General features: G+C 38.1%; 2 protein-coding genes across 7 annotated transcripts in view; one reads left to right on the top strand and one right to left on the bottom strand.

The window, feature by feature from the left end:
- The window catches only part of TIMMDC1 (translocase of inner mitochondrial membrane domain containing 1), a 49,500-nt gene that overhangs the window by 10,880 nt on the left and 13,604 nt on the right, over positions 1-25,016 (top strand). The window contains exons 5-7 of one of the 3 annotated variants that reach the window (XM_081571964.1): positions 1,571-1,649; positions 4,976-5,086; positions 7,307-8,688. In XM_081571964.1, coding sequence (XP_081428090.1) covers positions 1,571-1,649; positions 4,976-5,086; positions 7,307-7,457 — 341 coding nt within the window. In that variant the 3' untranslated portion in view covers positions 7,458-8,688. Of the gene's footprint in view, positions 1-1,570; positions 1,650-4,975; positions 5,087-7,306; positions 8,689-25,016 lie in introns of those variants that run through there. The other 2 variants (XR_014077361.1, XM_081571965.1) reach the window with 2 other exon arrangements.
- Positions 10,460-25,016, bottom strand: part of CD80 (CD80 molecule) — a 25,688-nt gene continuing 11,131 nt past the window's right edge. For all 4 annotated transcript variants that reach the window (XM_081571960.1, XM_081571961.1, XM_081571963.1 and 1 more), the window contains 4 exons: positions 20,956-21,237; positions 14,923-15,033; positions 13,618-13,720; positions 10,460-11,030 (listed from right to left, as the gene is read on the bottom strand). In XM_081571960.1, the coding sequence (XP_081428086.1) occupies positions 13,656-13,720; positions 14,923-15,033; positions 20,956-21,237 (458 nt within the window). In that variant the 3' untranslated portion in view covers positions 10,460-11,030; positions 13,618-13,655. The remainder of the gene's footprint in view (positions 11,031-13,617; positions 13,721-14,922; positions 15,034-20,955; positions 21,238-25,016) is intronic.

Here is a 25,016-nt window from a genome sequence, read left to right as displayed (position 1 = left end):
CAAATCACTGGCTGTCTGCCAAGCTAGTGTGATTCCTAGGAAGCCAGACATAAAAGTAAAAACTGAACAGAGACCTCTGTGGCTGCACTCTACTGAACAAGAAAACTAAGACTCCACAGAATTGGTCCAGGCAAATCACTGTAGCAAAGAACCACAGCCATGCCCCCAGGTAGGAAGATATTCCAGCTCCAAGTTGCTGTAATTTAATACCTAAAATGTCTGGTTTTCAAAAACAACAAAAATGTCACATGACAGACAAAAGCAGTGGGTATTTCTCTGACAGAGGCCATCTATTGGATGTAGCAGACAGAAGACTTCAAGCGTTTAAAATAATTAAAATGTGATGATAATTATCAAACAGAAAAATCACTAAAGATAGAAATTATTTTTAAGAGTCAAATGAATATTCTGGAGTTGATAAATACAGTAATGGAAATTTAAGATTCTCTGGAGAGAAGGCCCTCAACAGCCAGTTTGAGAGAGCATGGGAGAATCAATGAACTTAAAGATAGATCAATATAGGTTGTCTTTTATGAAGGTCAGAATTTTTAAAAATGAAGACAAATGAATAGATCCTCAGAGATCTGTGGGACACAATCAAGAATATGGATAATGGAGAGGAAAGGGGAAAAAGGGAAGAAAAAGAATTTTAAGAAATTATGGCTACAGACTCCCCAAGTTTGATGAAAAATATTAATCTACATATCCAAGAATCTCAACAAATTCCAGGAAGAATAAACGTGAATAGATTCATACCTAGACACATAATAGTTACACTGTTGAAAGATAGAGAAAGATCATGAAATAGAAAAGTTAAAAAATGAATATATTATACTTAAATAAATATAAACCTCAAATGTTAACGTTTAAAAATGTTACCACCTGAAATGGCATTTGTTGTGTTGTACACAGTGAAAGAGGAAAATGAATGGACATCTTGGGTGTACAGTCTTGGTGGTAAGGAAAGAGGACCTATGCTCCAGCCACCAGGTGGCAATGTAGGCCAGCTGCCCACTAGCAGGCCTGTTGGAGAGGTGAAGCTTAGCAGTACAGAACCGGTGAGGCTGGGGACTTCCCTGGTGGTTTGGCCCTTCTACTGTAGGAGGCACGGGTTCTATCCCTGGTTGGGGAACTAAGATCCCACATGCCGTACAGCGTGTCCAAAAAGAAAAAAGAAAGGGCGAAGCTGGGGGAAGACATGAACTGCAAGTGGCTAGTGAAGATTTTTATTGTTTATTTGGAGAAAACTTTCCTTAAAGCAGGAAGAAATTAGGTAGAAGTGAAGAAATAACAAAATTTTAAGGTGAGGTTGGCAAAAAAGCAGAATGAGAAGAGGCTGGGTCCATAGAATCGACTGAGCAGTTCTGTTTGTTAAAGGGACGTTTCTTCCTTTAAACTTGCAGAGTGGATGAGAAGCTGGCCGTATGGGAAGTCTAGGTTGTGGTGATATATTAATGTTGGGTTCAAAAAGCTTACTTGGAGATTTATGTCGTTATAGAAGGAACATGTTTAAATGGAACTCTGGTGTTTAAAAATGATCTGATATTGCTTTTTGTTTCTTTTAAAATAGCTGTCACAGGAAGTCTTTTTAGAATAAACTTAGGCCTGCATGGCCTAGTAGCTGGTGGCATAATTGGAGCCTTGCTGGGGTAAGTGTTAACATACTTTGATTCTAAATTAATTAACTTATTAATTAATCATTAATGCCTTGCCTGTTAAAAATCTAAATCATTTCTAAAGAACAAATTTAATCCTTAGAGGATTTAATCCCATGAAAGGTCTCTAGTCTTGTACTGAGCTTCCCTGGTGGCTCAGTCAGTAAAAAACCTGCCTGCCATGCAGGAGACCTGAGTTCAATCTCTGGGTTGGAAATATCCTTTGCAGGAGGGCATGGCAACCCATCCCAATATTCTTGCCTGGAGAATCCCCATGGACAGAGGAGCCTGGTGGGCTGCAGTCCTTGGAATCACAAAGAGTTGGATACGACTGAGCGACTAAGCACTGCACAGCACGGTCTTGTATTGGTAGTAGCTTTGATGGTCCAGTTCTGATTGTATCCCAGTTGATTTTACTTCTGGTCTTCACTGGGTAAAAACTGTTTAAATATCACTAACACCTGAAACTGATGTTTGAACAAAGATACTTATAAAGAGTAGGAAAAAGGAATAAGAAACGGCTAACAAGCACATTAAAAAAAAAATGGGGGTTAGGTTTGTTTATTTAGTTTAATAAATCTTAAGAATTTTCTTCTCCAGCTTTTTACTTTGAACCATTTCAAACCTTTAGAAAAGTTGAGGTAATTAGTATGTTGAACACCCATATAACCTTCACTTTGATTCACCAGTTGTTAACATTTTTCCATATTTGTTTTCTTTCTCTCAGTATTTGTGTGGGACATGTGTATATTTCTTTTTGTTTGAACCATTTGAAATATTTGAGACCTCATAATTCTTCATCCCTAAATACATCAGCATGTATTTCCCAGGAGAAAGAATATTCTCCAGTGATTTCACAGTACAATTATCATAATAAATGATTTACCATTGATTCGGTACTATTTAAGATAAAGTCCATATTCAGAATTCCTGTTATTACAATAATGCTCTATGTGTGTGTGTGTGTGTGTAATATATGTAATTTTGCAGAATCCAGGATTAAATTGTATTTTGTTGTCATGTCTCTTTAGATTCCTTTAAGCTAGACTAGTTCCACACCTGTTTTTCCCCCCAGAATATTTCTCAGTTTTGTTTGATTATCCCCTCATGATTAGATTTAGGTTTTAACATTTTCATCAGGATTACAACATAGGCGAAGTTGTGTCCTTTTCAATGTATGTCAAGAGACATATTATGTCACCCATTGTAAGTGATATAACTTGATATATTAGTTTTCTGTTGCTGTGTAACAAATTAACCACACACTAAGAAGCTTCAAACACTGCCCATTTATTATATCACTTTCCTGTAGGTCAGAAGTCTGGATGGGCTCAGATGGGTTCTCTCCTTAGTATTTCACAAGGCTAAAATCAAGGTGTTGGTCAGGCAGGCTCTTACCTGGAGGCTCTGTGGGAAGAATTTGTTTCTATAAAATTCAGGTTGTTGACAGAACCGTTGTGGCTGTAGGTCTGAATTCCCTGTTTCCTGGGTGGCTGTCAGGCACCACCTTGTTCCTAGAAGCATCCACATTCCTTCTCCATACCCCCTCCATGTTCAAACCAGCAGCCAGCATGTTGAATCCTTCTCGTACTTTGAATCTCTCTGACTTCCTTTCTGCCACCAACTGGAAAAAACTCTGTATTCAGAGGGTTCACACAGGTAATCTCCTTTTTGATTAGCTCATTCAACTGATCAGTAACCTTAGTTACATCTGCAAAATCCACTTTGCTGCATAACATAATTTAATCATGGGAGTAATTTCTCATCATATTTTCATATTTGAGAAATTAGGGCAGGAAATTTTGGGGGACCATTTTAGAATTCTGCCTAGCACATTTGGTATCTACTAAATTTCTCCACTGCAAAGTTACCTTTTTCCATTGTATTTAATAAGTAATCTGTGGGGTGAGATAGTGTGAATTATCTACTCTCCAGCTGTCTTTTAGTGGTTTTAATGATCCATTGATGATCCCTAATGTAATCAGTTATTATTTAATATAAAACTGGTTACAAAATGTTGATTTGCTAGTTTTGTCATTTCTTTTGTCTTTATTAGTTGGCATTTACCTGAATAGAAAGAAGAGTTCTCCCTCACCTTCCAAGTTTGTTTTAAAATTAAAATTCATCATGTGATGATCTGTTGCTGACATTTTTGTTTTCTTGTTAATATACCAACTTGGTTTGAAGGGGAAAATTGTTGAAATTAAGGGGAAAATTGTTGAAATTAGCTGTAAAAATATTTTTTATTGTGGTTAAAAAACACACATAACATAAAAATTACCATCTTAACCACTTTTAAGTGTACAGTTCAGTAGTGTTAACTATATTCACATTGTTGTGCAACAGGTCTCTAGAACTTTTTCATCTTGCAGACCTGAAACTCTGTACGCATTAAACACTGTGCTCCCTTCCCCCAACCCCACACAGCCTTTGGCAACCACCTTTCTGCTTTCTGTTTCTGTGATTTTAGCTACTCTTGAGTAATTCATATTAGTGAAATCATGTATTTTTCCTTTTGTAATTGGCATATTTTGCTAAGCATAATGTCCTTGAGTTTCATCCATGTGACAGGACCTTCCTTTTTGGACTGCATAATATTCCATTGTATATACAGTTCCATATTTTGTTTATCCATTCATCATCAACAAACATTTCCACCTAGCAAAAATAATTTTTAAAATGTGGTTACAATGTTAAGTAAGGAATTTAAATTGTATCAGAGTCAAAAACTCCTTCTCTTTGAAAATATGAACAAAACCCTCTTCATTACTGTGGTAATTGTTATCTTAAGTCATTTTCTCAGTGGGTAACTATTGGCATTCTGGGTGAGACAGTTGTGCCAGACTCTTGAATTTTAGGATATTTTGGCAGCTCCAACCTCCAACGCCAGTAGCATCCTTCTCCCAACCAAAAGTACCCTTCACATTTCTTGCCTCTTACAGGGACTGGTACCATTCCTGGTATGAATTTCTTTTCTGAGAAACTTTCAATATAAAGCTGCTAACTAGAACTTATAAATATATTTTTTACTAGTTTATTTATCTTTCATGATTTAAAAAGAAAGCCAATTTATAGACCTGTTGTTTTTATACCAGTTAAATTTAGGATGTTGCAATGATTGTTTCTCCTGTTGTTTAGACCGGGAAGGAAAGTATCTTAATATTTTTTATTTGACAAGGGTGCTTTAACTGTCAAATGTCCCTGCACCTTTCAGTGAGCCAGTGGTTTGGTTAGTGTTACTCTTGCCTTAGCAGAGACCCTCTCATTCTGCATGGTCTCATGGCTCTTTCTTCTAAATGTTCCCTCTGCCTCCTCCTCAGCACTCCTATAGGAAGCCTATTGATGGCACTTCAGAGGTACTGCGGTGAGACAGTTCAGGAGAGAAAACAGAAGGATCGAAAAGCGTTCCAGGAGCTGAAACTGGAAGAGCGGTAAGGAGTGTGTTAAGACTGGATTGTTTGGCTTTTGTGTTTGCAGACTGATGCTTTCTGAAACAGGCACTCTAAATTGCTGCTCAAGTCAAAGACTTTATTTTTACTGAGTCTTTCACCTGGTACCCTACTTGGTCTTTAATATTTTTAATTAAGGAGAATGGAAAAATGAAAGATACTGAGAACCTTTCCTTAGATACATTTTTTTTTTAAGTTAAATGTTATAAATCTTATTTGGTTGCATACTTTTTCTTTTCCTATGTTTGTGACTGCATTGGAAATTACCTAAAGGAAATGAATAGCAGTGAGTGAGCTTTATTTGGCTTTACTTAAAAGATGATGTCCTTGTTTACACATACATATATGAACATTACATAGCATGTTAGGTTTCCACATTTAATTATTATACTTCTTGCTGTGGCTGCAATAGATGTTAGGTACGTATAGTGGCTGTTCACAGACCAGATGCTACTGAGAAGGATGCAGACTGTCACTTATTCATGTAGTCACTCCCTGGGATCCAGTGATGGCCAAGTTCTTGCTAACTCTTTGTAAGATCATCATAATAGTCTGCCGTCTAGCGTTTTGGTACAAATGATTCTCGTGGTTCTGCTTCCTGCCCACTAACATGACATCTGCTGCTGCTTCTTTGGTAGTTTGGTAGATAAGAAGTCTTCTTTTTCCCTTGGTTTTATTTGAAACTTCCATTTGTGCTACACACACACACACACATATGTACACACTCACATAGACATACGTGGAAATTCTTAATATCTATAGATCTGTTGTCCAAGGACTTAGGTACTATAGGAGAAAAAGCGTTGATTTGGAGCCAGTGAAACCCTGAAAACAAATCTTAAATACCAGCTAGACTATTAATTCTATGAACATAGATGTTTTCCTTAACTTAAAGCCATCAATTTTCTCAGCTGTCGTAAGGGCAGAATCACACCACAGAGTCCAACATAAGTTTGTTTTGTTCCTTCTTCTTCTCCATAGTAAGAGGGTGAGTGAGATATGAAGCTATTATAAAGCACTTAAAATTCTGAATGCCAACATAAAATTTGATATTATGGAGGGTTAAAAGCAAAGAAGCATCAGCTTATTTCTAGTTCTTTAGGTGTCAAGAGACTTCTTTTTTAAAAAAGAATCTTTGAGAAAGGAGTTGGAAAAGTAAGTAAAGTACATGATTATTTGAATCTGATATATAGGAAGTTACAGAAGAATTAACATTTGGAAAAATATGAATAATAATTGTATTCCAGTCAGAAAAAAGGAAACCAAAAAAAGAAAACTAGAGAAGTTGATCAGTTATTTAGAGATGGAAAACCTCAAGAATGGGTAAAAAACTGGATTTATAGAAATGAAAGAGTATTTTGGCAGAAGGAAATAGTGTCACTGTGTCAGTGTCAGAAGTGTTTAGGTTATTTATATGTATATAATATATATGTGGTATTTCTGAGGACAGTTAATAAATAGTTAAGAACTTTTTAAATGTCTGCTTCTTTGCTTGAAAATAACTATAGTATAGAGAAATCAACAAAGTGAAAATCTAAAAAATTGCCTTAGTGAGCAGAAAATATAGAACACTGGCTATATTTTCCATAGAGACATAGAAGAAAAATGACCAAATCTTCTTATGAAAGTCATAGGTGACCTTGGTAATCACTTAAAGAAAGGAAGACACTAATAATTGACTAAAGAACTGATCTCTTATTCGAAAATTAGGTATTTTAACTCCTAGTAAATATACGTCTGTAGTGGTGTCCTGTCTGACTTCTCTGTATCGAGATTACCAATGTTATAACCTTTGTGCATGTCCTACAAGATCTGTCAACAGAGTTTAACAGAGTGGCAGGGGGTTTCACATCCCCCTAGGCCCTGAGAGCAAGAGCACAGACTGGTTCCAAGGCTCACACACAAGCTAAAGGTGTTTTAGCAACTGCAAGTCACTGCTGAGAGAACTCTGGAATATCTTAAGGATCAGAGCTACTGCCCTGGCAATGTCCATTTTGGTAATGTGAGACTCCTACTTTGGCTTGTAAGTGGAACAGGTTATGAGAGAGAAGAAAGTCTTGTACTTGAAGTGCAAGGAGAAGTATTTGCTCATAAGTTGTAGGAGAGAATAAGATAAATACTATCTTTCTTAAAAAAGAAAAACTCTAAAAGCCAAAAAAATAGAACAGTACTTGCTATATCTTTCTTGTACTTTCATTACAGAAAAGCCAGACTACAATTTACTGAGCTCCTCCCTGAAGAAATTGAAAGTAATTTACAGAAAGATCGATCCAAGGATGACGCTCAGAAAATTGAAGCACTGCTGAATCTTCCTAGAAACCCTTCATCAACAGATAAACAAGACAAAGACTAAACATGCTCTGGACTTGAAACTCAGTGGATAGTTAAAGGGAGCTATGTCACCATGTCTATAGCATGCCAGTTGCTTAGGCTGCTGACACATGTAAGCACTGACATCTGTAGTGGCACAGTGACTTGCTCTTGCTTTTTTTTTAACCAAAAATTGGGCTCTTCTACTCTTACTTTACTCTTCCTTAGATTTAAGTCCATACTTGTATTTGCACTGATTGATCAATATAGATTTCCTTTCTCTGGATTTTACAGTAGTAAATTAAGATTTCCCAAAAGATTAAAGTTGAATTCTACAGGTTGTAAATTTATTCTTGTAGCCCTTTAAAAGAGTACTGTAGTGATCACTAGGAGAAGGAGAGGAAAGAACCAGGTAAGGCAGATGATCTGTGAAACTCTTGTGCCCTTGGGTCCTAGAAACAGTAGGGACCTAAATGTGTAGTTGTGTTTGGTTTTGTTTTAATAAAAATCAGAGATGGTTCCTATTCCATTTGAAATAAAATAAAACTTAACAAAAAGGAAGTAGATAAGAACTATTAAAGAAACAGCCCGACCTTGTTCTCTCACTCAGTAGTGCTGACAAGTATGTCTGCTGTAGTATATACAAGAGCTGCTCAGAATATACTGTCTCTATGCTCCAGGAGCTTGCTGCCTGAGAAGGAAGCTGCCCTGCAGAGTATAACTTTTATTAAATGAGAGGGCAGAATGACTGAACCAAGTGTACTGAAAGGAGAAAACTGCCAGTGCTTTGTTTTCGGGTTAGACTTCTTAGTTCCTACTCTGAAAATACTGTTGTTCACATGAGCAGTGTTTGCGAAGTAGCCTAGAGTAGTGGCTAAAGCTGTGGGCTCTGGAGGCAGACCACAGGCTTGGAATCTCAGACCTGGGGCTTTGCAGCCATGTGACTTACAGCCAAGCCATTTTACTTTAGGTCTCAAGTTTTCTCATTTGTTAAACAGTATGTATCTCAGAATAGATACTAGATGAAAGAATGTGTATAAGACATAGCACAATACTATGGCACACAGGACATTGTCTAACAACAGATATTAGCAGTTAAAAGGATATGAGAACCTCTGCACCAGCATAATCATCCCATTCATAAATTGCTGACAAATTGGCAGTTTATTGTTTTATTCATGCCCGTGTATAGATTAAATCCTTCAATTGGAAATTATAAAATTAGATGGTTGGTTTTAAAATAATTTTATTAATAAAGTAAAATATAACTCCTGTAACATATTTATTAAATGTAATAAGCAATAACTTACTATAATTTATTTAAAGTACAAATAAGCTGTCTCTTAGGTTTGTACTGGCTATTACTTTTTTTTAATCATGTCCAAGGATTATGACTCTTAACTCAATGAAGCAATTCCTGGGCTTTTTTTTTTTTTTGGTTATTTTTTTTCTTTAAATTCTTGTAAGTCTACTACCTTTATTTTCTTTTGTAATTTTGTTCTGTGAGCAACCATTTTAAAGTGTACCCCTGTTCCTCAGACTGTATAGAATAATCTGATCCCTTTATAGCTACTGAAATGAAACATTTTAAATCTAGCCACATTTGAGAAACTTGGTCAAACCCTTGCTGTCCAACTCCGGATTTTCAAATGAGAATGTCTAATTGACCAGGTCCACTCCTGGTCCAGTGAGCATGGAAGGCAATTGCAGAGAAAGAGGAGTCATGAGTTAAGTTATGTAAGAACAGCACTTGGCCACGTCTTTCTTTTCAGTTCTCTGATGTCAGGGGAATCCAGAAATGCCACAGAGAAAAAGCCACTTTAGGGATCTGAGGAAGCCCCATGGAATGCTATTTTCATTACTTCAATCAATTTCTGCTAAAGACAGCTTACTCTTTAGTACATACACAATGAAACTATCTCATTTTAAATGAGAACTTTCTCATAAAGATTTTACAAATGAGATTAAACTAGCATAAAGCCATTTAAGGAGAGTATCAGTCCAATGTGAACCAAACATTATCACTCTCCAACCTTACTAGTGCTTTGGGGTGTACAGTAAGTCCCCTACATATGAACGAATTCTGTCTGAGAGCGTGCTTGTAAGTCCAACAAAGTTAGCTTAGGTACCCAGCTAACACAATTGGCTGTATACTGCTGCTTTTACGCTTGCTTCTGGACATGCTGGGCTTGAAATAAAGATACTGTACTATTGTACTCTATATAGTACTGTAAAGTACACAAAAGCACAATCACTTGTAGAGAATGCATGTGACAATGTGCGCCAGACACATGAACTGACTTGCGTGATTGGACATGCGAATGCACGTTCACAATTTTGAAAGTTTGCAACTTGTTAATAAGTGCAAACAGAATGACTTTATTTTTTGTTTTGTGAAGTAAATCATATTTACCAGGTCATAGGTCAAACAATAGATTTTGCTGAATTTTTTTTTATAGGAACAACTAAAAAATCAATACTATGTAAAGTCCAAATGAATGCTTTTTGATAATTCCTTGGGAAAAAGTTGGTAAGCTTTTATATACAATACAATATTTACTTTTATATACAAAGTAAATATTGTATTAGAGAACAAGGGCATAACAATGTACTTAATACACAGTGCCAATCTTTGTGGTTAAGACTGAGGCTATCAATAAACTGTTAAGGAGAAAAATCCAAATTTCCCTAAGAAAAGATTTAGAGAAAGTTGTGCAAGTGTGCAAAACACACACTTTTTTTTCTATTTAAAATTTATTATCTAACCAATAACTTGTTCTAGAAAGTAACTAAAAACAAAACAGCCATAAATTCACTTTTGAATTAAAAATTGGCATAATACCTATTTTGTTACTTCAAAGACTTTTAAAGGAATTAAAACTTATTTTTAGTTAAAAGTTCACAACTTGGGGGTTCATATGAAGGGGACTTACTGTATAAGTCATTCATCCTACATGTCAGAGGAAATTAGTTTTAGATGGATCTACTTTCTCCTGAACCTGGAGAAGCGGGAAAGCCAAAAAGGAGAACACAGTGAGAATAAAGTCCTGGCTAAATACCAGTAATATTTCCATTGTCTTCTAGGTGTACTTACAACAGACTTCCCATACATTATTAACATTAGATTGCTTTTGACAGCATGACATCCTCCATTCCTTCATCACACCAAGTGTCTTGAGATGGACCTAACTGATACTGAATAAATTCTGTTTCCAGAAGCACTTTGACTGATACGTGTGTGTGTGTATACACACAAACCAGTCAGCAGCACAGAGCCCTATTCGTGAAGGAAAAGAACACCAGAGCCAGAGCACCAAATCTGGGTTCTGGCCCTGACCTTTATCATTCCGGTCACCACGCAGGACTTTGAGATCCTTGTCATTAGTAAGTGGTTTTCACTAATGTCTCTTCCTGACCTAAAGAATTCCATGTTTCCAGATCCTTGGGTAAGGTCACCAGAACTACTTCTGTCCCCATCATAATCCTCTAGTCACTTTCAGCAAAGCCACTGGAGTGAAGGGGCTCCTAGAGAACAGATACAGGAAGGTCGAGGTGGGATAATCCTGGCTGTTCACGGAAGCACCAAGAAGAGGCCAGTCTCAGATGGAGGTAGGACCTAAAGAAAACATTAAAAAAATTTTTTTATATTTTTTTATCACAAGCTTATTCCCAGCTTGAGGTACCATTATAGATACTAATCTTGATGGCTAAACGACATAAAGGCAGGTCTGAAGTATGAGAGAATTTAGGACAGGTCTGACGAATTTTACTACAGGAAATATTGCAGTATTACTCACAAGCAGTCACCAACCAACCAAACATTATCGATAAAGGCGCTCACTCAGCTATGTGTGGGACAAACAAAGGTGTATCAGGCATGCTTGCTCTTCTCAGTAAGCCTACAATTTGGTAAAGACACATGAACATAAACCCAGGGTGGAGAGTTATGTGCTTGAGAGAGCACAACTATAGAGGTCAGAGGCAGAGCTGCTTGAACTGGACAGCATGGCCACAGAAGACTTGTGTAGGGGATTTGGTTCCTGGCTTCCTTCAGCTGACTGAGCAGAAAACTTAAGATGAAAAGAAAGTCAGGGAAATGCAAGGTAATTGCAGAACTGAGGGGAACATCCTGGGAAGGGCATCCGGGGAATGAATAAGTTGTAAAGAAAGGAGAATTGGAAGCTGAGAGACTGCTGTGGGGGAAATACACATAGGCTGTTATGGAGCCATGAAAGGAACCTGAGCTTGATGTCCAGTTTGGGTTCTGGTTTTGCTCTTTATCTGTCTGACTTTAGGCAGATCACTCAACGTCTGGGAGGCTTGAGTTTCTCTCCATAAAACAGATCTTGCTCATAGAGATTTTTATAAGATGGAATAATGCTTTTGTAAAGAAAACTAAGATCATGGCATCTGGTCCCATCACTTCATGAAAATAGATGGGGAAACTGGAAACAGAGACTTTATTTTTTTGGGCTCCAAAATCACTGCACGTGGTGACTGCAGCCATGAAATTAAAAGACACTTGCTCCTTGGAAGGAAAGCTATGACCAACCTAGACAGCATATTAAAAAGCAGAGATATTACTTTGCCAACAAAGGTCCATACAGTCAATGCTATGGTTTTTCCAGTGGTCATGTATGGATGTGAGAGTTGGACTATAAAGAAAGCTGAGCGCCGAAGAATTGATACTTTTGAACTGAGGTGTTGGAGAAGACTCTTGAGAGTCCCATGGACTGCAGGGACATCCAACCAGTCCATCCTAAAGGAGATCAGTCCTGAATATTCATTGGAAGGACTGATGCTGAAGCTGAAGCGCCAATACTTTTGTCACCTGATTGGAAGAACTGACTCATTGGAAAAGACCCTGATGCTGGGAAAGATTGAAGGCAGGAGGAGAAGGGGATGACAGAGGATGAGATGGTTGGATGGCATAACCAACTCAATGAACATGAGTTTGAGTAAGCTCTGGGAGCTGGTGATGGACAGGGAAGCTTGGCGTGCTGCAGTCCATGGGGTCACAAAGAGTTGGATATGATTGAGTGACTGAACTGAAAGCATAACGTGCTCTGTAAGTCTCAGGTGTTGGATCTCATTTTTTTTTCCTTTTAAAAGTAACTCTGCAGAGTCTGATTTTTGTATGCAGCTGTTATCCTAACCTTCACAAGTCAAACAACTGTTTATGGAGACTGTAAACCATCCTGGTCCTGATATCAGCCTCTTGGATTCTAATGCTCCAAAATTGGAGCTTCCCTGGTGGCTCAGATGGTAAAAAATCTGCTTGCAATGCAGGAGACCCAAGCTCAATCCCTGGGTTGGGAAGATCCCATGGAGAAGGAAATGGCAACCCATTCCAGTATTCTTGGCTGGAAAATCCCATGGACAGAGGAGCCTGGCTGGCTACAGTCAATGGGGTCACAAAGAGTCGGACATGACTGAGCGATTAACACTTGTAATAGTGTTACTCACAAAAGCTGATTCTATGTTAGGCTCCCTTAACATCCTTGGATGAACAGTAATTACTCCATCATATATATTTAGAATCAGATCAAATCTAAAGTCTTGGACACCATTTATTGACATTTAGTGTGTCCACATGTGCTCCTGGAAACTATCATGTGAAGGATGATAGAAACAACTGAGGATGTTTACACTGAGGAGATAACTGGAATATGGAAAGTAAGCTCTGAAACCTTTCCTGTACACACTGGGGTGTCTTCTGTTTTTAAGTGAAAAAAATGACCCAAAGAGGTAATTCTTTATGAAAATGGCTCTATGCTTGGGTCAGTGGAATGACTCTGTTAGTAAGAGGGAGACAGACCAATGAGATGTTACTGAATTAGTACAGAGCTACCCGACCGTGTGTCCCAGTGCTGAGGGATACAGAGAAAAAGGAATGATGAGAATAAGGAGTCAGTCCAGAAATAGTACACGTGTTTGACAGATACTAAAAGACACTGAGTTGACTGAAAAGAAGGGAACATTTTAAGATGGCAGAATGGCATGACAAAGGAAAAGGTTACACTAAGCAAATTTTATGTGAGGAGAAAGGAGAGATGTGCCAACCACCTGTTGAGAGTACTCTGAATGAGGATTTTGAGAAGGTGGTAGTTGGTAAAGGATCTTAGGTTTGGTCCTGAGAGGAAGAAAACCCTGTGTTCACAAGCCACAAGATCTCACACATCCCACATTGGTAGAGAAGATACCTCCAGGTGTTCTGGTCAGCTTGATCCCTCCACAGATTCTATGGAGATGGACAGCACCTTTCTATTTCCATGTTGTCCTCATTCCTCCTCTGTCTCCGTTTTCCTTGAAGACAAGCGCAAGCGATAAAAATCTAGATAGGTAATCTTCCCTTAAATCATGCCCGTGTGTTTTGGCAAAACTTCAGCTGGCTTAGAACTATAGTAGTGGTTCTCAACCCCAGGTTTCCACCCCCACCCCCACTGGAGGGCACGTGCAGTGCTTCAAGACATCTTTGGTTGTCGCAACTGGGGCAAGAGGTGCTATTGTAATATAGTGGGAGGAGGCCAGGGATGCTGCTAAACATTGCAATGCACAGAACAAAGAATTATCCGCCCTCAAAGTCAATAGTACTAAGGATGAAAAACTGTAAACTAGAGGGGTAGGGCTGGACAGTCTGTATTAGAAACATCCTTGAGCCCACCAGACCTCTTTATCCTACCCATGGCATAAGTTGTTCATAGCAAAGAGTCTCTAGTGACTTCCTCGAGCCTGATTTTTTGTGTGTGCTGGAAGTTGGAAAAGTCAGCAGATAGTGATTTTCTAATTCGCTCAGTTTACAAAATTTCTGCTCCAAGAAAACTTGGTGTTCCTTCACAGTGACTATAGCGTTAACACTGGCCTAGCAGTTCCTCTTCATTTAATTACAGAGATTGAGTATAGCATATGTGTAAGGCCAAAGATTTAGATTCATAGGAAAAAGATATCCTAAATATCTCTTCTTTCCTCAACCACTCCTGATCTTTCATGGAAAAATAAATTCTGAAGAACTGAGAATTGGTCAAATCACCTGTAGCGATATAATTACTCAACTACATCTCATTAGTGCATCTTACCCTCCTCCATGAAAATGATTCTTACCCCTAAACCTTGTCATTCTTGCCTTTCCTCCAATTCCAAATCAAAGATTAGGCTATCGATTTGCAACAGATATGTTATCAATTTAGTTAGCAAGCCTTAGTATCTCCAAGAAAATACAGAGTTAGGGGGAATATAAAAGGACTAAGCTAGAATGTGCCTTGAGGTCAGTGATTTTTCATCTGTGTAACTCCAGTGCCTAGTAGAGTGTCAGGCACATAGTAGGTGTCCCAGAAATATCTGTGCAGGGAATGAACAGAACTTGCTGAGACAAGGAGACACTAAAGTTTCCATAGATTTGCTCCAAAAAGAATAAAATAGGCTTAAAAGTTCAGAGAGATGCTGACCTGTACTGATAAGAGGTTGGGTGTCCAGAATTGAGATTATTACCAGCGTACAATATTACTTACTGCAGGTCGGGCATTTTAGTATAACTGCAATGATCACAGGAATCCCACATGCTGAGAGTAGGATAATAATGGTCCAGGGCAGGTGCTGATTAGCAGAAAGGGTTGGTTTGACTGTTGAGGGAAAAGAACAGTGTCAGCTCTAATGTGTTTCCAACTGCCTGATACCCATCCATGCCCCTTATAATGACACAACTGTAAAGCATTTTTCATTTCTTTGCTTGGTCAGCTCTGCAAAATGCAGCTTCTATCATTTTTCTTGCATAACTTTTTAATCAGACACATACTTAATGGGCAACTAATATCAGATGTCAGATATATATATTGAATGTGAAAAAGAAAATTTAAATGTTTGCATTTACTGGCTTAAGTTGGCACAAAGAAAAGATTCTCAGGAGAGCCTTTAAAAGCTCTTTTAGGGACTTTCCTGGATGCCCAGTGGTTAAGACTTTGCGCTTCCAAGGCTGGGGGTGTGGGTTCAACCACTAGTCAGGGAACTAAGATCATGCATACTGTGTGTTGTGGCCAAATAAACAAATATCAGAGCTTAATAAGTAATTTTTAAAAATAAATAAAAGTAGAAAAATAAATAGAAGTATTTCTATAGCTGATACTACTACTACTAATAGTACTAACGTACTGCTACTAATAGTTGATGTTGTGTTCTAGATGTACCTTCTAGATTTTCCTTCTCCAGCTGTCATGCCTTCTCCCTTTTAGGGTGTCCTCTTTAACACACACACACATACACATACACACCTCACAATAGCTGCCTAAAACTACAGAAGTCACTTTGCATTCATTTTCGGATAACACCTTTTTCACCATTCAGCCTAGAGCTTCTGTAAGAATAGAAGAGAACCTAGCAAAGAACCAGGCATGGCTGTCGCTTGGTGGTAGGTAGGATCATCCTGGAGGAGAGCTCTGCAAACTGGCTGTCATCCGTAGAACACAGGGAACAGAAAGAAGAGGGGGCACACGAGGAAGGATCCGGGTGGGAGTAGAAAGGTATATGTGGTACTCCGTCAGTCCTCCACTCAGGAGCAGCAGCTACACCATTTATTCTTCAACTCCTTTAAGGAATAGTTAGCACTTTCACTTTTCACTTTCATGCATTGGAGAAGGAAATGGCAACCCATTCCAGTGTTCTTGCCTGGAGAATCCCAGGGACGGGGGAGCCTGGTGGGCTACCATCTATGGGGTCGCACAGAGTCGGACACGACTGAAGCGACAGCAGCAGCAGCACCAACATCTGGAGAAAGGGCAGAGACACTAAAGGAATACTAGCAATTCATCCTCCTCTGATTTCCCTGGAATGGCTCATCAATAAATATTGAACATTTATTGACACTAAAGTACTTGATTCTGATTTTTCTGATTATATGCCTTAGGGATAGATTTTGGTCTTTAGCTTATTGGACTTCTCATCAGCATTTGGTCCCATTGACACCTTTCCTCCTGGGACTTCTGTGACACCACATTCGTCTGTTGTGACTCAGTTTTGTTCATCAGCTCTTCTTCCTCTTCTTATTCTTTAACTTGTCCTCATAGTTCCATCTGTGGTCCCGTTCTCTCACTAGCCCTGGTAATCATGGGTGATCTTAGCCACAGCCAGGGTTGGAAACACCAGCTGATTTCTAAGTCTGTATATCATATTTCTGATCTCACTTCTGAGCCCCAAATTTGTATTTCCAACTGCTAACTAGATGGTTGGATGCCAGCCTCTCCATTTGATTAAAATTGAACTCAGCATATGTATTCTTTCTAAAGTGTATATACCACCTGCATTCCCCCATTTCAGTTAATGGCAACACCATCAGTGACCAAGGGAAGGCTTGTCTTTGTGCTCACTGCTCAGTAGCTCCCACTGACTTTCTATTCTGTACTGAGACTGTCTCTGCAACTGATTCCTTTTCTCCAAATCTCTTGCAGGAATTAGTTCAGGTTTTTCTGATCTCCAACCAAGTAGCCTTTATGGTCTCTTTGCCTGTGGTTTTCTACGCTCTAATAATTCCTATACATTCTGCCACAGTGATCATTATAAAATGTACATTTGACCATAGAGCACCCACTACTTGAAAACTAGGGTAAGCTGTTTTTCTGTTTTTCTCTAAAACACCCAATTGCATGGAGACATCAAGTGGTTACCAGGGTTGGCCTCTGCAAACCAAAATGACACCCAAAATAACAAAGAAGCTCTTGCTGTTATCCTGGGAGTCTAGATGTTTCACAGGCTTCCTCTCAGAGGTCACTCCTCATCCATTCTTAAGCCTCACTCAGCCTAGAAGAAGGTAAGTGTTTAAGAGAAAGGAGGAATCAGTAACAGCAATCCCACTCTCTCGTGATGCCTATTAGGAACCTGGAACTACTCCACAGGGAAGACCCAAAATCCCAAGTGCATAGTTGTGTGAGGACATTTGCACATATAGCTAATAAGAGAGCCTGAGTGGGTCTCCTTGGTTCATCCCTTATACACACACACACACATACCCCTATATGTTCCAGTACATCCAGGATTAACAAATTGGGTGGGCCCAGGCTAAAAGAGCCACAGACCCAATCTGCTTAACTAATAAATTTGGGGTTAAGAGTGAGTATTTAAATGGTAGAGCTTTGCTCACATCCATTCAAAATTTCTATCAACTATACACTAATTTACATTTGTTTATGCAGTCACCCCTTGACACTCCCACAAATGCTTTATTTGCTTCTGACTCTGAATGACATTTGCAGTCCAGTTGAAGTATTTAAAGCTGTCTGACCATAAAGACAACACTGGCACCTAGCAAGATGCTTGGTATGTGACAACTACTTATTGAAGACTGAATTAAAAAAAAAAATATTGAGTGAAAGAAGGAATGATTAAACACAGTTAATCATGTCTCCATGAGTCATTGTGAATGTAGACCAAAGAGGACAAAGAGCTAGTATTTTTAATTATTCTGAAAAGGGATATTGCTCATCTTTAGCATGAAGGAAGAGTTGAGAAAAGGCAAATTAGAGAAAAGATGATAAAGCTGGGCAGTCTAAATCATCTTTAAAGAATAGATCCATCCTTTTATTTAAAGGACTACATTCTATTTCCTTTAAGTTAATGAACTACCATGCATAGGCCAAACCTGGCTTACCACCTTTTTTTTTTTAAATAAAATTTTGTTGGAACACAGCTGTGTCCTTCATTTATGTCTTGTCTATGGCTGTTTTCATGTTATAACAACAGAACTGAGTTGCTGCTAGAGACTATGACCTGTAAAGAATATTTGCTATCTGGCCCTTTTCTGAAAATTTTTGTTAACCGTTGCCCCAGAATATCATACATACTCATATTCCAAATATAAATGATGTCTAAAATAAAATATAATTGAAGCTGTACTTATTAACTTCTACCTTAATCATGATCTAAAATTGATTAATTATATATCAATAAAATGACAAGAATGCTGAATTAATAAACTATGATTCAAACTTAATTTTTATAAGCTTTTTTAGGATACATGAAATATGTTAGAGATGAGTTTGGACTACTAATAAAATCATGTCAACAAAATTTGGTTTGTATCTGAACTAATTTTGTATCATGTTTCAACAAAATTTGGTTTATATCTGAACTAATTTTTGCCTCAAATTTTATCTCACTACCTATTAAGGAAAACAAAGGATCCACTCAAGATCCACTCTAGGAAAGACCTAGAGTTAATCTTACCTAAGATGAACTAGTAGACCATCTAAAATATCTCCTCTACTACAAGCAAAGTGGAAGATATAAGATATACTATACATAATATCAATATATTATACACAATGTATTGTTTTTTACTATGCAGCCACAAAACATTGTTATAAGTGGGGTTGGGGGGTGGGCAGAGGCCTGGTGATGCTTCATATAATCAGTCAAACATGCTAGAAATGTATTTCAAGTATATGAGTTCTTCTGTAATAATCCATTGTGTAATATGCATACATTTATGTAAGCCCTACTTTTTCCATTTTATATTTTCATATGATTTCACCTCTTGGGGAAAGAAAATTTTATAAGTTTACTACATGAAGGGTAAATATTTGGTCATGGTTTTGGTCAAAAATGACCATCAAGCATTGTCCTCAAGTAGTTTGTCATTCACTTTCTTTGCCAGGCTTAGTTCTGAATGAACAAGTAAGTATTTCTTAAAAAGCACATTCACCCTCAAAGGCAATGATTTGACATCATCGGGCCATCATGGGAAGGGGGCTCCCAAAATGAAAGTGCCACAAAGACAGAAACATAAATCAATGGAGCAAAATAGAAAGCCCAGAGATAAATCCACACACCTATGGACACCTTATCTTTGACAAAGGAGGCAAGAATATACAATGGAGAAAAGACAATCTCTTTAACAAGTGGTGCTGGGAAAACTGGTCAACCACTTGTAAAAGAATGAAACTAGAACACTTTCTAACACCATACCCAAAATAAACTCAAAATGGATTAAAGATCTAAATGTAAGACCAGAAACTATAAAACTCCTAGAGGAAAACATAGGCAAAACACTCTCTGATGTAAATCATAGCAGGATCCTCTATGACCCACCTCCCAGAGTAATGGAAATAAAAGCAAAAATAAACAAATGGGACCTAATTAAACTTAAAAGCTTTTGCACAATGAAGGAAACTATAAGCAAGGTGAAAAGACAGCCTTCAGAATGGGAGAAAATAATAGCAAATGAAGCAACTGACAAAGAGTTAATCTCAAAAATATACAAGCAACTCCTGTGGCTCAATTCCAGAAAAATAAGTGACCCAATCAAAAAGTGAGCCAAAGAACTAAACAGACATTTCTCCAAAGAAGACATACAGATGGCTAACAAACACATGAAAAGATGCTCAACATCACTCATTATCAGAGAAATGCAAATCAAAACCACAGTGAGGTACCATCTCACGCTGGTCAGAATGGCTACTATCAAGAAGTCTACAAACAATAAATGCTGGAGACGGTGCAGAGAAAAAGGAACCCTCTTACACTGTTGGTGGGAATGCAAACTAGTACAGCCACTATGGAGAACAGTGTGGAGATTCCTTAAAAAACTGGAAATAGAACGGCCATACAACCCAGAAATCCCACTGCTGGGCATACACACCGAGGGAACCAGAATTGAAAGAGACATGTGTACCCCAATGTTCATTGCAGCACTGTTCACAATAGCCAGAACATGGAAGCAACCTAGATGTCCATTGGCAGACGAATGGATAAGGAAGCTGTGGTACATATATACAATGGAATATTACTCAGCTATTAAAAAGAACACATTTGAATCAGTTCTAATGAGGTGAATGAAACTGGAGCCTATTATGCAGACTGAAGTAAGTCAGAAATAAAAACACCAATACAGTAGATTAATACATATATATGAAATTTAGAAAGATGGTAACGATAACCCTATATGCGAGACAGCAAAAGAGACACAGATGTAAAGAACAGACTTTTGGACTCTGTGGGAGAAGGCGAGGGTGGGATGATTTGAGAGAATAGCATTGAAACATGTATATTATCATATGTGAAATAGATCGCCAGTCCAGGTTTGATGCATGAGGGTCATGATGAGGAACACATGTACACCCATGGCTGATTCATGTGCATGTATGGCAAAACCCACCACAATATTGTAATTAGCCACCAATTAAAATAAATTTTAAAAAATGAAAGTGCCAAACCCTAGAGAGCAATTTCAAAGAAAGGCAAATTTTAGTGCTTTCAATAACAACAATATTATTATAATAACTTCCTAAGACGTTGACTTGATAGATAGAACTTACTTGGATATCTAAATTTTAGAATGTTTATTAAAGAAAATAAAATTAGTACCATTATAGTCAAACCTTGTACAGTGACTTTAATAAGTCATAGTAACACTTTTATTATTATTTTATTTGCATGTCTAAAAAATACTGCAAATAATAGTATCAGAGTCAATATGCATAATTCTGTAATGTATCCTGCTGAGTTATTTTCTTTTTAGATTCTACATAGCAGAAACTCCCCAGGACAATGTCACTTACGTTCTCGCCAGGAGAAGGTCTGTGACACTGTTAAGTCTCCATACTTGACAAGACACAAGAAGCTGTGATTGCTTGTCACGTTGAAATCCAGTTCACTGCTAATTGTGTAGAGCTCGGTTTCAGGATCTTGAGACAGTGTTGTGTTGGTAGCATTTAATTCTTCTCCATTTTCCAACCAGTAGAGGTTAGGCCTTGGAAAACCTCCAGAGGTTGAGCAAATTACCCTTCTGATGTTAGGAGATAGATTTCCAAGATCATTTATAGTAGGGACAGGGAAGTCAGCTGAAGAAACAACAAGAATGTAAGTACATATCATTACATGTTTGTGTGTAATTATATTTTTAATACATAGCTTTATAATTTGCAACTTCCCATAAGTATTAGTAGTTATGTATAACCCAAAGACTAACTTTAGTTTGAGTTGATTATATCAGTTCATTGCTTTTGATGGAGTGGAGGTAGGAGGGCACTTATTAAAGAACTAGATTCATGTGAATAAATATTGACATAGTGCTTGTGTTTAAAAACAACATTTATTGAGCTGTTAATATTTCTTAGGTCTGGACGTTATCTCATTTTGTCTTTATAACAACCCTAGGAGATAGGTTGTAGACCCAAAAAGGTCAAATATCAGTAATTTTGTATTATTTATCCTAATACAATATTTCCATTTTATGAATAATCAAATTGAGGTCTAGAGAAATCACAACCAATAAGTGGCAGAACTGAATTCAAGTTTTTCTGATACCAGAGCCTTCCCTTCCCCTGATTGCTTTTCCTTTTTTTTTTAGAGCTTTAAACTTTGCTGTCTTATTAAAACATTAAATAAGATTATATTGAAAAAAATGTAGCCTCAAAAAAATACCAATGGCATGGTATTAGAGATAGTTATAAACAAGCAGATTTAAATGTCTGCCTTCTTTTCCTTGCCTTGCCTTCCTTTCTTTTACTTCTTTTTCTTCCCTTTCTACCTAATTTTTGAGGTATACAAACTGACTCTCTTTTGTATATCTATTTATTAATTCATACTATGCTATACACCTGGGAGCCCACCACCCAACTTGAGAACCAGAGCATTGACAGTAACTTATGTAAATCTACTTGTATGGTCTTAACTTTGCTGGGCCCCTAGTTCCCACACCTGGGGTAACACTACTCTAAAGTTTGTTTAGCATTACCTTTACATTTTCAAAATCAGTCTTTAATCAGACATCTGTTCAAATTTTACACTGTTGAGCCTATAATCTCAACCACCATACTTTACTGATCCCCTTGCTGTTTTGATATGCCTAACAAGGACAGAGAGGACTTCCTAATATTCCTCCAAAGTACTTAAGGCACTCTTTCATTTGTGTTTTTGACCCCTAATAAGATATTAAAATATACACAAAGCAAAGCATAGTGAAATGACTGCAGAGGAAACAGGAAAAAACTCCACTCACCTCTTCCTCACTTATTATGAGGCTTAAAGAATTTATACTTCTTTAGCGTAAGTGTGGGGAACTAATCCAAATGTGGACTTCCCGGGTGGTGGGTGGTACAGTGGTATATAATCTGCCCACTAATGCAGGAGACGCAAGAGATGATGGGTTCTGTCCCTGGGTTGGGAAGATCCCCTGGAGAAGGGAATGGTAACCCACTCCAGTATTCTTGCCTGGAAAATTCCATGGACAGAGGAGCCTGATGGACTACAGTCCATGGGGTCTCAAAGAGTCAGAGACAACTGAATACATACACAGGACTAATCCCCTCATACTTCATCTCATATGTAAGTTTTCTTTTCAGAATTCAGAGCCTCATAGAGAGATGTAGTATAATGCACAGTGGTCATCAAGAGCAGGTTTTAAAACCAGTTTTGCCTTTAATCCTGGGCTAATTACTTAACCACTTTCAGTCTTAGTTTGCTCATTGTAAGAAGGGGATTATAATACCTCCCTCCCAGCGTTGTAAGAGTTAAATGGTATCATTAACATAAATCACGTAGACCAGAGACTGACATACAGGAAGTTAGTTAGACTAATGTGAGTCTTAAATATGTCCTCTCTTAGAGGAGTTCCTTCATGTAAATCAAGTTGCCTGGTGAAAGCTTCCAGGACTGCCTGGTGGTAATAAGGGAGAGGAGAAGTTATGACAAGTGATTATAGTTGCCAAGAAAAGGAAAAACTTGGATCTAGATGCAGATAGTCACCTTTCTTTTTTGAATTAGTCCTGTTCCTAAATTGTTTGACATTTTCTTGAGCCATTTTTAGTTGACATTATTATTTTCTACTCCTTTAATTTACCCTATAAGATCAAATCATTGCAGTGGTAGCTAACAAGAATACTCCTTTTGTTTCTTATAATATCAGTATGTCATGTTATAACTTGGAATAATGAATCCAAGTAACTCATATTCAAATTATGATTCATGTTCATTTCTGGACTTTGCTTTTCTAAGAAATATTTAACCATAAGAATGCCACTAATACTAGGATCGTATTGAAAATCATCTTTTCAAGTCTGCCTGGGCTTAGAACAGCCTACGCTCTGTCTTCTATTCCTTCTGTAAGATGATCTGTTCAGAGTAGCAGCTCCAAAGGTTTTGCAAGACTGAACCGTCGAAGAATTACTCTTTCGTATCTCATTTCAATCAGTTAACCCATGTTTTCACTACCCTTAATGGGTAGAGTAAGAATATCCTACTAGGAAAGGAAAAGCTGCATATATTTTAGAAAGGTAAAAATTTGTTAACCTAGTTAATATGTTAACTAGTATAGCTAGTCCCTCAAATGTGCTGCTTACTGCAGGTTTTCATCCACTGTGCGGCACATTTCAGGAACTAGCTATCCTACTTCATGATACTATGCTGTTATTGTATCTTTTGGCAATGTAGAGAAATCATCCTGTCCCAGTTAGCCTGAGACTTTCCCAGTATTAACACCCAAAGTCTCATGTCCAATGAAACCCCTCAGTCCTTGGCAGACTGGGACAGTTGGTCACCTTGGCCAAATGAGTGTTTACTTAATGCTTCTCAGACTATAAATCCTTAGCAGCAGTACAAGCATCACCAGGGAGCTTGTCAGAAGTGCCAGACCTGCTGAAAAGGTCCTCAAGTCATAGGCACCTTATCATTTGAGAAGCACTATTCTAATTGATTCAGCTGGGAATACCAGAATTGGTTCTGGGTCTAATTAAGCAGTATTTCCCCTTTTGTCTTCCCTTGTCTGATTTTGGTGCCGCATCCCCCTGTTTGAGGCCGTGTTAGCCTCAAACAGCACTCCCCCTGTTAGTCCTTTAGCTGCGTTGGTCTCCAACTATAACCTGCTACTAAGGCCTGCCCTCCCTGAAACTCGGCCTCTTCTCTCCTTCTTGGATCTTCTTCTTTATCTTTCTGTCAAAATGTACATGCCCTGAGTCTGTTTCTCTCTGGATATTCTGTTAAAGGACTGACTGTGTATCTAACATAATTAACTGATACAGGCTAATATGTCTGTGATGACATCTCCACCCAGGTAACATATTTTCATCTTTAACAGGGATCCTGGAGGGAGGGGGAGGGCTTCCCAGGTGGCTCAGTGGTAAAGAATCCGCCAGCAATGCAGGGGACATGGATTCAGTCTCTGGGTCAGGAAGATCCCTGGAGAAGGAAATGGCAACCCACTCCAGTATTCTTGCCTGGGAAATGCCATGGACAGAGGAGCCTGGTGGGCTACAGTCCATGGGGTTGCAAAGAGTCAGACATGACTTACAGCTGAGCATACATACATGAGGGGAGAATAGTGCTGAAACTAGTAGGAGAGGCTATAATAGTGGGAATTGGAGGAATCCATGCAGATCTAAATTTTGGAGGAGATAGGCTTCTCAGAGCGCCTCGCGTCCCACCATATGATCATGGACATTTGTTCTCTCCATGGGTAGGGAGTATACAGAGTGACGTTTTAAGATAATCCTGTGTAAATCTGGCTTACTTCCTAAGCTTTAGGTATGATCTGGGTGTTACACAACTAAAGATTCAATATAGCTGAAGACCAAAAGCAGGGAAGAACAGTGAAGAATTCACTAAGGATCCTCTTAAGCTAACG

Source organism: Giraffa tippelskirchi, chromosome 2, assembly GCF_054371585.1.
Source record: "Giraffa tippelskirchi isolate mGirTip1 chromosome 2, T2T-mGirTip1v1.2.pri, whole genome shotgun sequence".
NCBI classification, from domain to species: domain Eukaryota; kingdom Metazoa; phylum Chordata; class Mammalia; order Artiodactyla; family Giraffidae; genus Giraffa; species Giraffa tippelskirchi.
Note: the sequence above shows the minus strand (reverse complement) of the source record. Positions and strands in the feature narration are given on the sequence as shown.